Raw genomic sequence first — 13,008 nt, 5'->3', positions numbered from 1 at the left:
GTCTAAGGTCGAGTCACACAAACCAGCGTGTGAAGCAGTCCCTTTTGAAGCCCATTTAGGGATCTGGCCATAATTTACTTTCGTGTTATCCTGGAAGTGGATAGAGGAAGGATTGACATATTCTTGTGTTTTCCCAAGACTGAATCCAATTCAACTGCTTGTAAAGGCACTACCTAAAATCACTGAATCTTGAACTTGAAAGTTTTGTTGATCATTTTATGTGTTCTTGTACGTTGTCTGAAATACCCGATCTGGTAACGTAAAGGGCACTGTAGCATTAGAGAGGCGATTTCCTTGCAGTGTTACAGAACGTGGTGCTTGGCTGCGCTGCGGACGGGGCAGTTGAAGATTACTGGTTTAATGTGAGCGAGCTCTGGGCGAAAGCCGCGGAGGTCCCGATGGCCGTGACTGCGAAATGCGCCAGGAGTGCCTGCAGTTGCACAAGCTTTCCCCCTTCCCTTCCCGTCCTGCCCAGACACGCCGCTGCCGGGAACCGATGGTTCGGGGAAGCGGCCGAAGCGGCTGCCGGGCAGGGCCCGGCCGGGGCCAGCGGAGCGCCCTCCCGAGCAACCCCCGCGGCGCCTGCTCGCGGCTCTAGGGGGAAGGGGAGGAGGAAACGCGGGTGGGGACGGGACGGGACGGGACAAGCCCTGCTGACGGTGGCTGCGCCCGGGTGAGCGGAGAGGAGCGCAGAGGCGAGGAGGGCTGGCGGGCACGGCTCGGCACGGTAAGGGCTGTGCCACGCTGCCCGGAGCCTGGCGGGGCGGCGGGCAGGGCAGAGCGGGGCGGCGGGGGGGGCTTTGCTGCTCCGCCGGGGCCGCTCCCGGGCCCGAGCTGCCCTCCCCGGGCCGCTCCCAGCGCTCCAGGGCTCCGGCCCGGCTGCGGGGAGGGGGAGAAGCCGCGGCTCGGAGGCTGGTCCCGCCCTGCGGGAGCCCCCGGGGCACCGAGGGCAGGTTGGGGCTTCGCGGGCCGGCGGCGTCCCGAGCGGCGCAGTCCCTGTCCCGGTCCCGGGACGGTCCGGGAGAGGCCGTGGGCGACGCCTCCTGCCCTCGGCGATGCGGGCGGGGGCCGAGCGAGGCCGGAGTTTCGCTTTCCCGAGTGTGGCAGGCGGAAGGTGGCTCTCTCCTTAGGGAATGCTCTCGGGATCCGCGCGGCAGCAGCTCCTCTCGGACCGGCCCTGCTCTGCCCCGAGGAGGAGGGTTAGTCACAGGATGAAGCCACTCACAGGATTATTCCAAAACTATTGATTACTTGATAAAAGTAGCACTCTAGCCTCTGGAATCACTCCTGCCGGCAGAACACACCGTGCGGGTACTATTTCTACTTCGTCAGTATAGAATTCAATGTGACCACAATGCCATTGGTTTTCCCTAAAATTATATGTCAGGGTCCTTTTTCTTGTGATTACTGGATTTTATTCTCTCACAAATGCCTGGGAAATTTAAACAACTTTAAGACAGTATTTCTCAGCAGGTTGGTAAACTTGGAAGTTGTCCGAAGTTCAGATGAAGTTGGTGGTCCAAGAAGGTGCTGTGTTAGGGCTTTGCACTGCAAAAATCGGAGTGCTCTGATAAACCTGTATATCCTGTTGGGTTGTTAAAAGCCTTCAACCTGTATTTCATTCTCGGTGTTGCTGACCGGTAGCTGTTTCAGACTTTGATGTGCAGGGAGCCCTCTAAACCACATGTGGTGTTGGAGGGCAGCTTGGGATTTCTAGTGAAGAGGACTGCGTAGGAATTGTTCAATTTAAGGATTGAATTGTGCCAAATTTTAGCAAGAGATAAAGGGAATGGCATCAACAGATTTGTTTGGCCAGACTAGGTTAGGATAGCTGTAATTGTAAGCAGTTCTTTACTGGATGGGTTTTTGGTTTGTTGGTTTTTTACATACCAAGCAGAGAGGTGGGCTATTACCTTCTTTTTCCCTTGTCCCCAGCCTAATTTTCAAGACCTGGAGTGTGAAACACACTTGCACATTTGCACTGGCTGTATGAAGTGATGATTCAAATATCTCTGAAGAGTTCACATTTAGAGCAGAAGGGAGGTTAGAAAAATGAAATTGAAAAGCTGAAGTTGTGGTTACATCTACAATATTCAGTATTTGAAGAGGCTTTTTTTTTGTAGTCCTGATGTCATCTTGATATTTATTAGGAATTTTTGTTTCGATAGATAACTTCAAGGAATTAATACGTGGTTTTAGTTTTTTACCATTCACTGTAGTACTTTGTACATGTTATTTGTGCTACAGATTTGAAACTTTAAAAAAAAAGAAAAAGCATTCCACAGAGTGCTGTGAGGACCTGAGACCTGTTCATGTTTGTCTACAGAAAAAGAAAAAAAAAAGTGAAAGTGCAGAAAAAGCACAGTGATCACTTTTAAACTGAAATGGTTGTTCAAAACCGTTTGGTGGTAAGAAATGATCATGCGACGTAATTTAAAATAAGTAAATATCAAGACTTGAAGTGTTCATGCTAGAAGTTATATAATTTTGAAATCTGTGAAAGGGTGTCATTCAATTTCTTACGACTTGCTTGTCAGTGAAGCAGAGTTGAGCAGCTGAAGTAGCTGTGTGTTTAACCCCACCTGGCAACTGAACACCACACACCGGCCCTGCTCACTCGCTGCACCCCTGAAGAAACTGGACAGGTGTGAGAAAACTCTTGGGTTAAGATAAGAACTGTTTCATAATTGAAATAAAATGATAAGAAAAGTAATAATTTAATAGTTGTAATGAAAAGGAAACTAACAGAGGGAAATACAATCCAGCAAATGAGAGCAATTGCTCACCAGCAACGAACCAATGGCCAGCCAGTCCCTGAGTAGAACTTCCCTCCCAAAAACCTTCCTGGTTCTATTGCTGAGTGTGATGCTTTATGGTCTGGAGTATCCCTTTGGTCAGCTGGGGTCAGCTGTTCTGGCAGTGTCCCCTCCTGGCTTCTTGTACACCCCCAGCCAACACCAGCACACCAAGTGGGGCCAGCAGGTCATGATTCAGCTCTGTAGTTTAGTCACAAGGAGAAAACTTCTGTTTTCTAAAGAAAACAGATCAGTGTTTTTTAAAGGTATAGCTGTGAAATACTTGTTGCTACAAAAACTTACTGAGTTTCAACATCCTCGACTGCTGTCCTGTTTCCTCTTCATTCTGCCAAAGCTGAAGTGTGAGTATGAGAAGAGTGGGAAGGAGCAATGTTTGTCCCAGGCTTACCACAATTACTGCTCCAGCACCTAGAGCCATGTCTGTTCTTCTGTACCAGCTCCTGGCCATGGGGCTACTATGAAACCCACACTTGATTGAGTACACAATTCCCTTTGTAACACACCTTCGCATTTCTGCTAAATCTGCTGGGAAAACTATGGGACTTCTGAAATACATAAACATTGGTGTTTGCTGGTGTATCCCCATGCCTCCAGTGCAGCTGATTAGTCCTGTGTGATCTGGAAGAGTGAACAAACCTGTGACAAGTTCTTTATGGAAGTGTTTATAGACTTATCTGAAATCCTGATGAAAGCTGTATTGTGTGAGGAAGGTAATCAGCAGTATTCCAGGGACTTTTCCATGCTCTGGGAGAGTGGAAAGGCTTGTGTCATTGTTGGAGACTTGAGTGCTGGGTCTCACCCAAGCTTTGTGTGGATGGAGTGACACGAGTACTAAACAGACACACCCGAAATTCTTTCTCTTTGCATGTTGTCTTTTGTACCTGCAAATTGCAGCAGTGCAATTTCCCTTCTGTTATTCATAGTAGTGCTGTTGGTAATTGGAGCTCCCATATAACTTTCATAGCACCATAGAACTAATATTCCAAATACAGGTTGCCTTTCCCAGACAGTACTGAGTGGAAAGACGTGCATGTGTACAGAGGGATCGTGTGTGCGGCAACAGAATGGAGTGTGGCTCTTGGAGAGCTGTCTGATGGTCCTTAGGAGGAAGGGGAAAAGGGAGATGCTTGGTCAGCAGTGATGCCATGAGACTTTGTTCCACAAAGAAAATGGTGGGCAGACTCCAGGAAGTGGGTAGGTGGGGAAGAGGAGAGGAAGTCTGCATTGAAACCACAGTTGTTTCTTGGAGGTGGTCAGCATTCCTATCCTGTGCAACAAAATAACGATTGGTGGAGGAAAATTTGCCCTACAAATTCATTAAAACATTGCTAAGAAGCAAAAATGGCAAGTGTAAATATATTAGATATATTTGATAGGTGTAAAAGCTTTGAGTTCAGTTGGGCATGCTTAATTGTTTGGGTTTCTTTTTCTTTCAATATAATTACTTCTTCTTTCAAATTACAGCAGAGGTAAATAGTATTTTTAAAATATTGAAGTTTCACCACAAACCAGGCTCATGTTGGTTAGCAGCTACCATGTGGCCTAACATACTGTTCTGTTTTTCAGGTGAACAAGAGAGATTAGAAATAGTGTTCTTGGAGAATTACAAGACTTAGATTGTTTTGTATACTAATAAAAATGCCCCACCTCCCTGCTTTAGTATTTTTAATTTATAAAGGAAGAATTTGTGTTGGGGCAAAGTGTAAAAAATGCCCAGTGAAAAGGAATTGGGAAGTAGGCAACAACAACAGTGAAACCAAGATTAACATTTAATACTATCAGAAACAAATACCAGCCAATTAATTTTATGCTGGTAAAAGTCCCTTTTAATCTAGTTATCTTCTTGCTGTTGAGCCTAATTATTTGTCAATTGCCATTAATAAATAATACCTTTTGTTATGATTTTCTCTCTTTTATGTTTTAGATACCATGTCTGCTGCAAGTGGCAATCCTGTTCCATCTGCACCACCTTCTTACGAGGAAGCCGTAGGAATCAATGTGAACTATCCACACCCCTATCCTGTCCCTGGCCCTGGACAGAAGCCAGATGGGAAGGGATCGGACCTTCCCCCACACATGGGACAGCCTCCACCAGCAAATAACCCCAGTAAGCCTCCAGAACTCTTCTGTACCTCATGTTAAGGTGATGTCAAAGTGGTTGTATAATAGGTGTTGTTAGAAGACGAAAAATTGTGGTTCACAAGTGTTCAATGCCTGCCAAAAATATTTTTGAAGAGAATAAGATCAATCAATTCTTGTGAATCCCTTAGTGTGCAGTGATATCAGTAACATCATTTGGTTTTCTGCAGTTTTTAGTGCAGCTTTGTTTTTAAGACAATGTATTTCTGCATTAGGAAATGGCATGGTTATTTCTGTCTGTCTTTGTGTATTTCATTGTTCTGAGCCCTGAATATTTCAGTTATACCTGGTTTAGAGGAAGTTGATTGCTACTCTTTTTTCCTGTTCCTCATGGAGTAAACAGCCATTTCTCTGCTCAGTTACTGTTCAGACGGTGTACGTGCAGCAGCCAGTAATGTTTTATGACCGCCCAGTTCAGATGCGCTGCCCTTCCTGTAACCAGGTGATAGTGACACGTCTCTCATATGACTCAGGAGCTTTGACCTGGCTGTCATGTGGTGGCCTCTGCCTGCTGGGGTAAGTCAATTCCAATTTCCAGTTTTACCTTGACTTTTTTTAGCTCTAACATGTAGCAGAGCTCTCAGCTTTTCTTTCTCTGTGTGGGACCTGAGCCTTCAATTAGCCTACATCTGCACCTGTGTCCTATCGGACCTTAAAACAGTTCTGGAACATTACGGTAATGGACTCCATGGCCATGTGTGTTCTTCCTAAAGCTTATGGCACCAGTTTTACTGATTGCTTTTGAGCAAAATAGATTTTACCTTCTTGTGTGTATAAAAAGTGGTAAAGCAGTGTTTTCTCTTTTTTTGCAGATGTGTAGCAGGCTGCTGCTTAATTCCCTTCTGCATTGATGCCCTAAAGGACGTGGATCACACCTGTCCAAAATGCAGCGCTCTTGTTGGCTCTTACAAACGTTTATAGGCAGTGTTTATACATTGATTGATGAAGTTGTTTAGCACCTCTACAAGCTCTCTCTGAAGCTTCATGGAGACTTCCCATTTTTTCTGTGCATCCTGTCACTGGAAACCAATAAAAAGTAATGTTTGTTGCTAGATGGTTTGAATACGCAGTTGCTTGAGAGGAGTCTCACTTAGGTCTGTGAAAAGCATACCTAATGTGTATGGGCCACTCAGTCCAGCACCAATGGAGAGCAGTGGAGTGTTTCTCTTTTTGCTTAATACAGAACAGGTTGGTGATATTCTTCAGTTAATCTTGTCTCAGGCATGTTGCACATTTTGCTTGCATTGAGGCTGTAAAGTCTCAGCACAGAACAAGAGGAGGACATGTATGGAGAACTACTTAGGCTCATGCTTTGGCAGCAGCACTGTTTATGAACTTGCAGGGAGCTGCCTCAGAGACAGGTGCTCCTCTTTGAAAAAATAAATCTTGTGTTTTTATCTTTTCATGAGCACTAGAATTAATTTTAAAATTTTTGTAGTTTGAAGAGAGCCAAACCTGAAAGCTTCTTCCTTCTTGGAGGTGGCTTTTCCAAATGGACAATTCAGGTGGTTGTGCAAAAATAGTGAATGAATCTAGTATCTGAATTTTCTTGCCAGTTTCAGGTCATGTCTCTAATCTGAAGTAAAGATGTTCATATAGAAGATATCTGTTCAGTGGTTTTTGTTAAGCTGGAGGCTCTCTTACTGCTGATTGAAAGCCTGTGAAGTGTTTTCTTCACCCCAGTGGAAATGCCCAGAGAGCCTTGGTTAGAGCATTGGAAAACTTCCTTGTATGTTTACGTAAGTCAGCTGATTGACCATAAACAAACCTCAGCCTTATCTTAAGGCTCAAATTCCACCTGAAACACATAAATAAAACACCTGGGCTTTTAGTTGTTGATCTGCTCATTAATTACTACTCTTTATTAAAAAGGTAAAATGTATGTTAAGGAGTTTCTCTGATTTTTCTAAATTAAATGAAAGATGAGTTCTGGTTTTAGAAACTTAAGCTGGATATGCTTATTTAAGATGATAATCACAAAAAAATTAGAGAATGAAGCTCTGAGGGTTAAAGTAATTTCTGTGTCATAATCAACTAGATCAAACAACATTTGGATGTATATCACAGAATCCAAATCACAAAATCAGCTAGGTTAGAAAAGGCCATTGAGATCATCCTATCCAACCTGTGTCCTAATGCCACCTTATCAACCAGACCGTGGTGCTGAATACCATGCCCAGTCTTTTCTTAAATACCTCCAGGGACAGTGACTCCACCATCTGCCTGGGCAACCCATTCCAATGTCTGATCACCCTTTCTGGAAAAATCTTCTTCCTAATGTCCCACCTAAATGATACCTGTCCAGAAAAGGAAGACAGGTGTTTAAACAAGGCTGTGTTGGTAACACTGTATTAATATCTGTAAAAGCAAAAAGCTAAAATAAATACAAATAAAAAGTACTGCATTTACTGTTCTTGCCAAATGTGCCTTCTGTATATATTTGGTATAAGTTAGTTTTTCAAAAGTCTTTCAGTACTTTATGTTTGAAATCCAGTAATTTTGTAGATCATGTACAATTTCTAGGCCTTGTCTTAATTAGGTTTTGTAAACTGATGCTGCTTGTGAGCCAGTCTGCAAGTGATTTAAGAGCTACCTTGTGTATTTGGAAAAGGTTTCTGGTCTCCTCATGCTGTAAGAATGTACATCAGGAGCTACTCACTGGCAAGAGGATGATGGCGATAAAAAGCTGATAGTTGTGTAGCTTTCCATGTTGATGACGTGGTACCAACAAGTGCTTTTGTCTGCTGGTGCACCACCATAGTGCTCTCTGTTCTTGGAGGGCTTGGGTGATGCTGCATTGAATTTTCTGTTCTGGTGACACGAGCAAGTCCTGTGCCTTACTGGGTGTCACAGAAAATGTGCTTCTTGTCAGTTTGTTGTCAGAGCAAGACAGAAAGAAGCAATGAATCTTGCAGTGTTTCCAAAATTGAGATTTGCTTGCGTGGTAGGAAGGATTTTTAATTCTTTTAGTACCTTGTCAGTCTGGTCTGGATAATCCTGCCATATATTCATTTGTTAAGTTTTCCAATTGTTATTACCTTAGATCCCCTTTTCTCTCCAAAGTGATGGTTGGAAAATCTGAGGTGGTGGCACCAGAATGCAAAACACAAAAAAAAAAGAGTTTTGATTTATGTGGGCAGTCCTTTAAATCTCTTTAAGTTCCTTGTATGGATTGAGAATAGGGCACACAATGTTGGGAGCTCTTCCTTCTAATTCAGCATTCTGCAAGGCTTTCTGCTGCCCCTTCTATAGTTGTGTTTCCTTAAACGCAAAGCCTGTGTTTGTTCTCTTGTGTATGGAATAATCTACAGACAGTGCCAAAGTAACCTGCTTTGTTAAACCTACCTTGGACAAACAAATGCAGGATGTAACTTGCTTTGTGTGAAAGCGCTTTGTGTTTGATTATGTTGAAATTACTGTTTATTTTTAAAACTGACTCTATTTGAAATAAAAACTTTGTCTTTTCTATCTAGTGCTTGTAATTGGAAAATTATAATATTTGGAATGTTTCCGAACACATGGATGGCTGAAATGTTAAAAGAAGAAAAGCAATTACAGGGAGAAATTTTTCAGATCTCACCTGGGCCAAGTCTCTGATAAATGGCACCGTCTGTCTTGCAGACCAATTGTCCCACACAGAGCCATACTGAAAATGTGTTGTTTTCCTGCCACCTGAGCCCTAGAAATACTTTTTCAATTACAACTTTTGGGTAAAATTTTCACTTGCAATGCAACTAAACAAACACATATAAATATGGCTCCACATTCACATACCAGGAATATATATCAAATATCACTGTATTCAGTAGGAAAGAATCCCTATTCATCATGTGAGAATACCCTACTTTCTTTCAATGTCTATATTTTTGTTTGGTAGGGTTTTTTTGAGGTGCAGAAAGCACAGGAAGGCAAGGTTAGTACCTCAAGCAAGTACGTTTTAATGCATTAATATTTATTATTTTTATTAAGCAACTTTAGGGTTATTTTGGAAGTGAATGAGCGTTGTCTGAATAGTTTTTCCTTGGTAAGGTAAGCTACAGAAGGAGCAATGCTGGCTTTATGGACTCAAGCTGTTTTCACATAAGGAAGAAGCACAGGCCACCTGAAATCTTCCAGGCTCACATTGCAGATGCAGGTAAAACCTTCCCTACACCCACCTTCATGAGCTTTCCAGGATGACTTTGCTTTCTGTTACACTTTGACAGTGTTATTTTCATTAGGCTTCTATTTTTATTAGACAAAACTTGCAAAACGTTCAAATTCTGATGAGGCTTGAGCCAGAAAGAAAGAAAACTTGTTTTGTCATGAAAAGAGGATCCAAAATAAAAGTTGTTAAAACAAGTAAAAGGCAGCTGATAGCCCTACAAGAGGGAGTTGTTAAGCGAGTTCAGAGTGGTTTCAAGAAGCTGCTATTTATTGCAGTGTTTGTGAAAGCACTTCTGGCAGTCTAACCACTAGGGTTTTTTTTAAGAAATTCTAGTTAATAAAAAAAAAAAAATCAAACCTAGTTAATTATTATTCATAACTGAGCATCAGGAGGTCAGTAATGGAATATACAGTAATGTCATCCTCAGAGTAAATGCAAGTTCTGTGACAAAGGTGTAGCGTTTGTAGTTCAGGTGATTGCATTTCATAGCAAATTAACCTCTGTATTCCCGTTTGCTTCATAAGATCCTGCAATGTGATACTTTTTTTTTTAGAATGACTTTTGATGTATTTTTTGTGAGATGAATACTCTCATGTATGATATGCTGGGTGTGAATCCAGTGTAAAAATAAATTTGCCAATGAGCATCTTAGTACTTTTTCAAACCAGGACACTAAAAGGTGCATGTGAAACCTACTGATGTCAGAGGAAGTACTTCTTATAACCACTTAAAATTTATTTTTATTGGGTTGTTCATTTGGTTTGTGTTTTTTTGTTGTTGTTTTGGGTTTTTTTTTAAGAACTTGAAAATTTACTGTCTGAACAGATAGTTGTGTGGCCCAGAGGTGCTGAAAGTAGCTGCGCCTAAGCTGAGAATAAACCAAGGGTGGGTAGGTGGCTTTTTGAAAGTCTTTTTGTGGTTGGCTGTTTTGCTTCACACTACAGCTTTGTAACAAAAGAATTAACAGGGGGTATGAGGGACACTGCTCTAGGACTTAAAGCCACAGTGCACCTGAATGTGACAGCAAGGGATTCACAAAAGCATTAGTGGGGGGAAAAGACAAACAATTTCCATCTCCTGTTCCACAGAGCCTCTGAAGTACCTTCTCCTGAGTGCTCTGTGTGTTGGTAACAAGAAGGTTTTTTTTTTTTACTCTAGGATAACAGAATCATAGAATCGATAAGGTTGGAAAAGACCCCTGAGATCACTAAGTCCAACCTGCCGGCTCCACCTTTCACCATGTCCCTAAGCACCACATGGACATCTTTTCTGAATACTTCAGGGTGGTGGGTCCTGCACTTCCCTGCACAGCCTGTCCCAATGCGTGACCACGCTTTCGGGCAGCTGAGAGGGAAAGGTCCCTCCTGAGACTCCTTTTCTCCAGGCTGAGGCCCCCCCAGCTGCCTCAGCTGTTGCTCATCAGTCTTGATGAGGAGCTCCACTGCACGTCTCTGGTCATGCTGCAGCAGCGCAATGTCCTTCTTGTTGCGAGGGGCCCGGAACTGGACACGGGACTGCAGGTGCAGCCCCGTCACCCGTTTCCCCGCAGCCATCGCTCTGCCCGCCCTCGCTCCGGCTGTGCCGCGGGCTGCCCGGCTGCTCCTCGGCGCTCGGAGGCTGAGTTTGGGGACGGTCCGCCGGGGAGCGGCCGCTGCCAGAGCCCTGGGGCGGGCAGGCGGCTCCTCCATCGCTTAACTTCGGCTGGGAAAACGCCCTGGAAAGCGTTGGTGCCTCGCAGCGCTTTAGCGGCGTTTTCCCCACAGGTGGGGGGCGTTCGTGCTGCTTCCCCGGGCGGTGCCCGGTGCTGTGAGGGGACTCCGGCCGCGGGCTCCGGGACGTGCCCGGTGCTGTGAGGGGCCCCCGGCCGCAGGCTTCCGGCGGTGCCCGGCGCTGTGAGGGGGCTCCGGGACGTGCTCGGTGCTGTGAGGGGCCCCCGGCCGCGGGCTCCCGACGGTGCCCGGCGCTGTGAGGGGGGCTCCGGGACGTGCTCGGTGCTGTGAGTGCCCCCCGGCCGCGGGCTCCCGGCGATGCCCGGCGCTGTGAGGGCTCCACGGGCTCGGTTGGGGGCCGTAGCCCGGCGGAGCTCCCGGACATGGGAGGGCTGCGAGCACACAGGTGGGTGTGGGACCCTGGGCAAAGGCGCTTCCCTCCTGCCTCCGGCTGCTAGGGCTAACGTCAGTGTTACGATAATATTAATTTAGTATTATTTGTGGGGCCTATACAAAGCAGACTTTGCCAGTTTGTAAAAGCTCAGGCTTTCTTGGCAATAAAGAAAGTGAACAGTTCTCAGGTGTCCGCGGACAGGCTTACCCTGTTGTGTGACAGATGGTACTTCTTACTAAATTCATTTTCCAAACCTGAGTACCACATGTATTAAAATGGATGAATAATTTTCTGAGACTTACAGCCAGCGTGGGTCTCTTGTTTGTCATTAAACCAGCGTGTTTGCAGCACGTGTGTCAGATTTTCTTCCATTGTTTAAGATTATCTAGGATGGCAGTGTGCTGGAAATGTCTCTTCAGGAGGTTCTTTTTCTGCTTGTTTTGGGGGTGGTGGTTCGATTTGTTAGAAAAAGCTCACCTGGTGTTAGGTAGGAAAAAATGCCTACAAGATGTTGAGTCTTGGGCTCCATCCTGCATTGCCAATCACTGCATGAGGGATGTCACCTGAGTCAAGTGCACAGGACGCTTATGTGCTATTTTATCGTAAAGGTTTGACTTCAGTGTGCATTTAGGACCTAGCTGCTATTCAGGCATCTAATTCTGCATTTAGAGGTTTCAATAAAAACTGCCCCAAGTCTGTGCTCTGCTGAAAACACCTGTTTGAAATATTTTTATCAAAAAAAGCCTTAGAGTTTTGTTCGTAAATTTCTTTGTTCTTGGGCCTGTGAAATTGTCAAGATTCAAGCAAGCTCAGATTTATAAATTCTTGTGTGTTCTCATAGTACTACCATGAGATATTTTCTTCTTTTTTTATTAGTTTAGCTTCTTCCCTAAGAAAAGGGAAGCTACAAAGCTAAAACTTGAGATTAAAATGCAAATTAGACTATTTTAGAAAGCCTAAATTACTCTTGCACTTGAACCAGTGTCATGATAAAGCAGAAATTCTCTCTAATTTCAGTGTTGATGTTCCTACTGACTTTATGCTTTAAAGGGTTTTTTTCAATAGCTATGTGAAATATGTTGAAAAATCCTATTATATAAACAGTTAAAAGTCAGACTGGTGTGGAAACTGGGTAATATTAGTGATTCAAGAAAAGAATTGTCACAATATAGCAATTTTCTGGTAAATTCATCATGTGTTTATGTTCCTGCCCAGCTTTTAACTTTCCTGCTTCTATCCATATTGCTGATAGTAGACCAAGAGCTAGATGGCTGCTTACATGGAGTACAGACTATGCCCAGATGAGCTGTAGTCTTAAATGAAAAATTAGGATGAGTACCAGACTGAGTAGCTTAGTAGAGTAAAAATGGCAAACTCAGCAAGTCATTTTCCACAAAGAAATCTTTGAAGCAGTTTTAGAATGAGAATATTCTGAAAAATCACTATGAAGACAGAAGGCAGCTTTCTCAGTTGGTGCTTTGGGTTGGTTCTAGGAAATTTGAGCTGCTGTGCTGTGTGAAATATGCAGGGTTTTGGTTTTAGTTTTTGTTGTTTTTTGGTTTTTTTTTTTTAAATTGAGTTTCAAACGTAGGCTGACTCTGAGTTTGGCATTTGGCAGGTCAGGGATTTTGATAGAGGGGCCCAGATTACATCATGGAGTATTTTATTAACTCTTTGGGCTGGAGTTGCTCGCTCTCACCTTCTTTAGTCATTGATGTTTGCACAGCTCGCTTGAGAAGCTGCTTTCCCTTTAACATTTGTTAGCATTTCATGAGCAAATGTTACACGATGGAGGAAGCAAGC

General features: G+C 43.9%; 2 protein-coding genes across 2 annotated transcripts in view; both read left to right on the top strand.

Annotated features, from left to right (window-relative positions):
* Positions 1-515: 515 nt before the first annotated feature.
* LITAF (lipopolysaccharide induced TNF factor) lies at positions 516-8,423 on the top strand. Its single transcript, XM_038150963.1, has 4 exons — positions 516-727; positions 4,741-4,923; positions 5,315-5,471; positions 5,768-8,423. The coding sequence occupies exons 2-4, from the start codon at positions 4,746-4,748 to the stop codon at positions 5,874-5,876; spliced, it is 444 nt and encodes a 147-aa protein (XP_038006891.1). The 5' UTR covers positions 516-727; positions 4,741-4,745; the 3' UTR covers positions 5,877-8,423.
* Positions 8,424-11,066: 2,643 nt separating this feature from the next.
* The window catches only part of LOC119706833, an 80,197-nt gene continuing 78,255 nt past the window's right edge, over positions 11,067-13,008 (top strand). Inside the window, exon 1 of the mRNA XM_038150958.1 lies at positions 11,067-11,217. Coding sequence (XP_038006886.1) covers positions 11,130-11,217 — 88 coding nt within the window. The 5' untranslated portion in view covers positions 11,067-11,129. The remainder of the gene's footprint in view (positions 11,218-13,008) is intronic.

Source organism: Motacilla alba, chromosome 14, assembly GCF_015832195.1.
Source record: "Motacilla alba alba isolate MOTALB_02 chromosome 14, Motacilla_alba_V1.0_pri, whole genome shotgun sequence".
Classification (NCBI taxonomy): domain Eukaryota; kingdom Metazoa; phylum Chordata; class Aves; order Passeriformes; family Motacillidae; genus Motacilla; species Motacilla alba.
Note: the sequence above shows the minus strand (reverse complement) of the source record. Positions and strands in the feature narration are given on the sequence as shown.

Coding starts and splice junctions, on each gene's coding strand:
- LITAF (XM_038150963.1), top strand. CDS start 4,746: ATGTCTGCTGCAAGTGGCAATCCTGTTCCATCTGCACCACCTTCTTAC. Junction 4,924..5,314: donor TCCACCAGCAAATAACCCCA/GTAAGCCTCCAG, acceptor TTCTCTGCTCAG/TTACTGTTCAGACGGTGTAC. Junction 5,472..5,767: donor GGTGGCCTCTGCCTGCTGGG/GTAAGTCAATTC, acceptor CTTTTTTTGCAG/ATGTGTAGCAGGCTGCTGCT.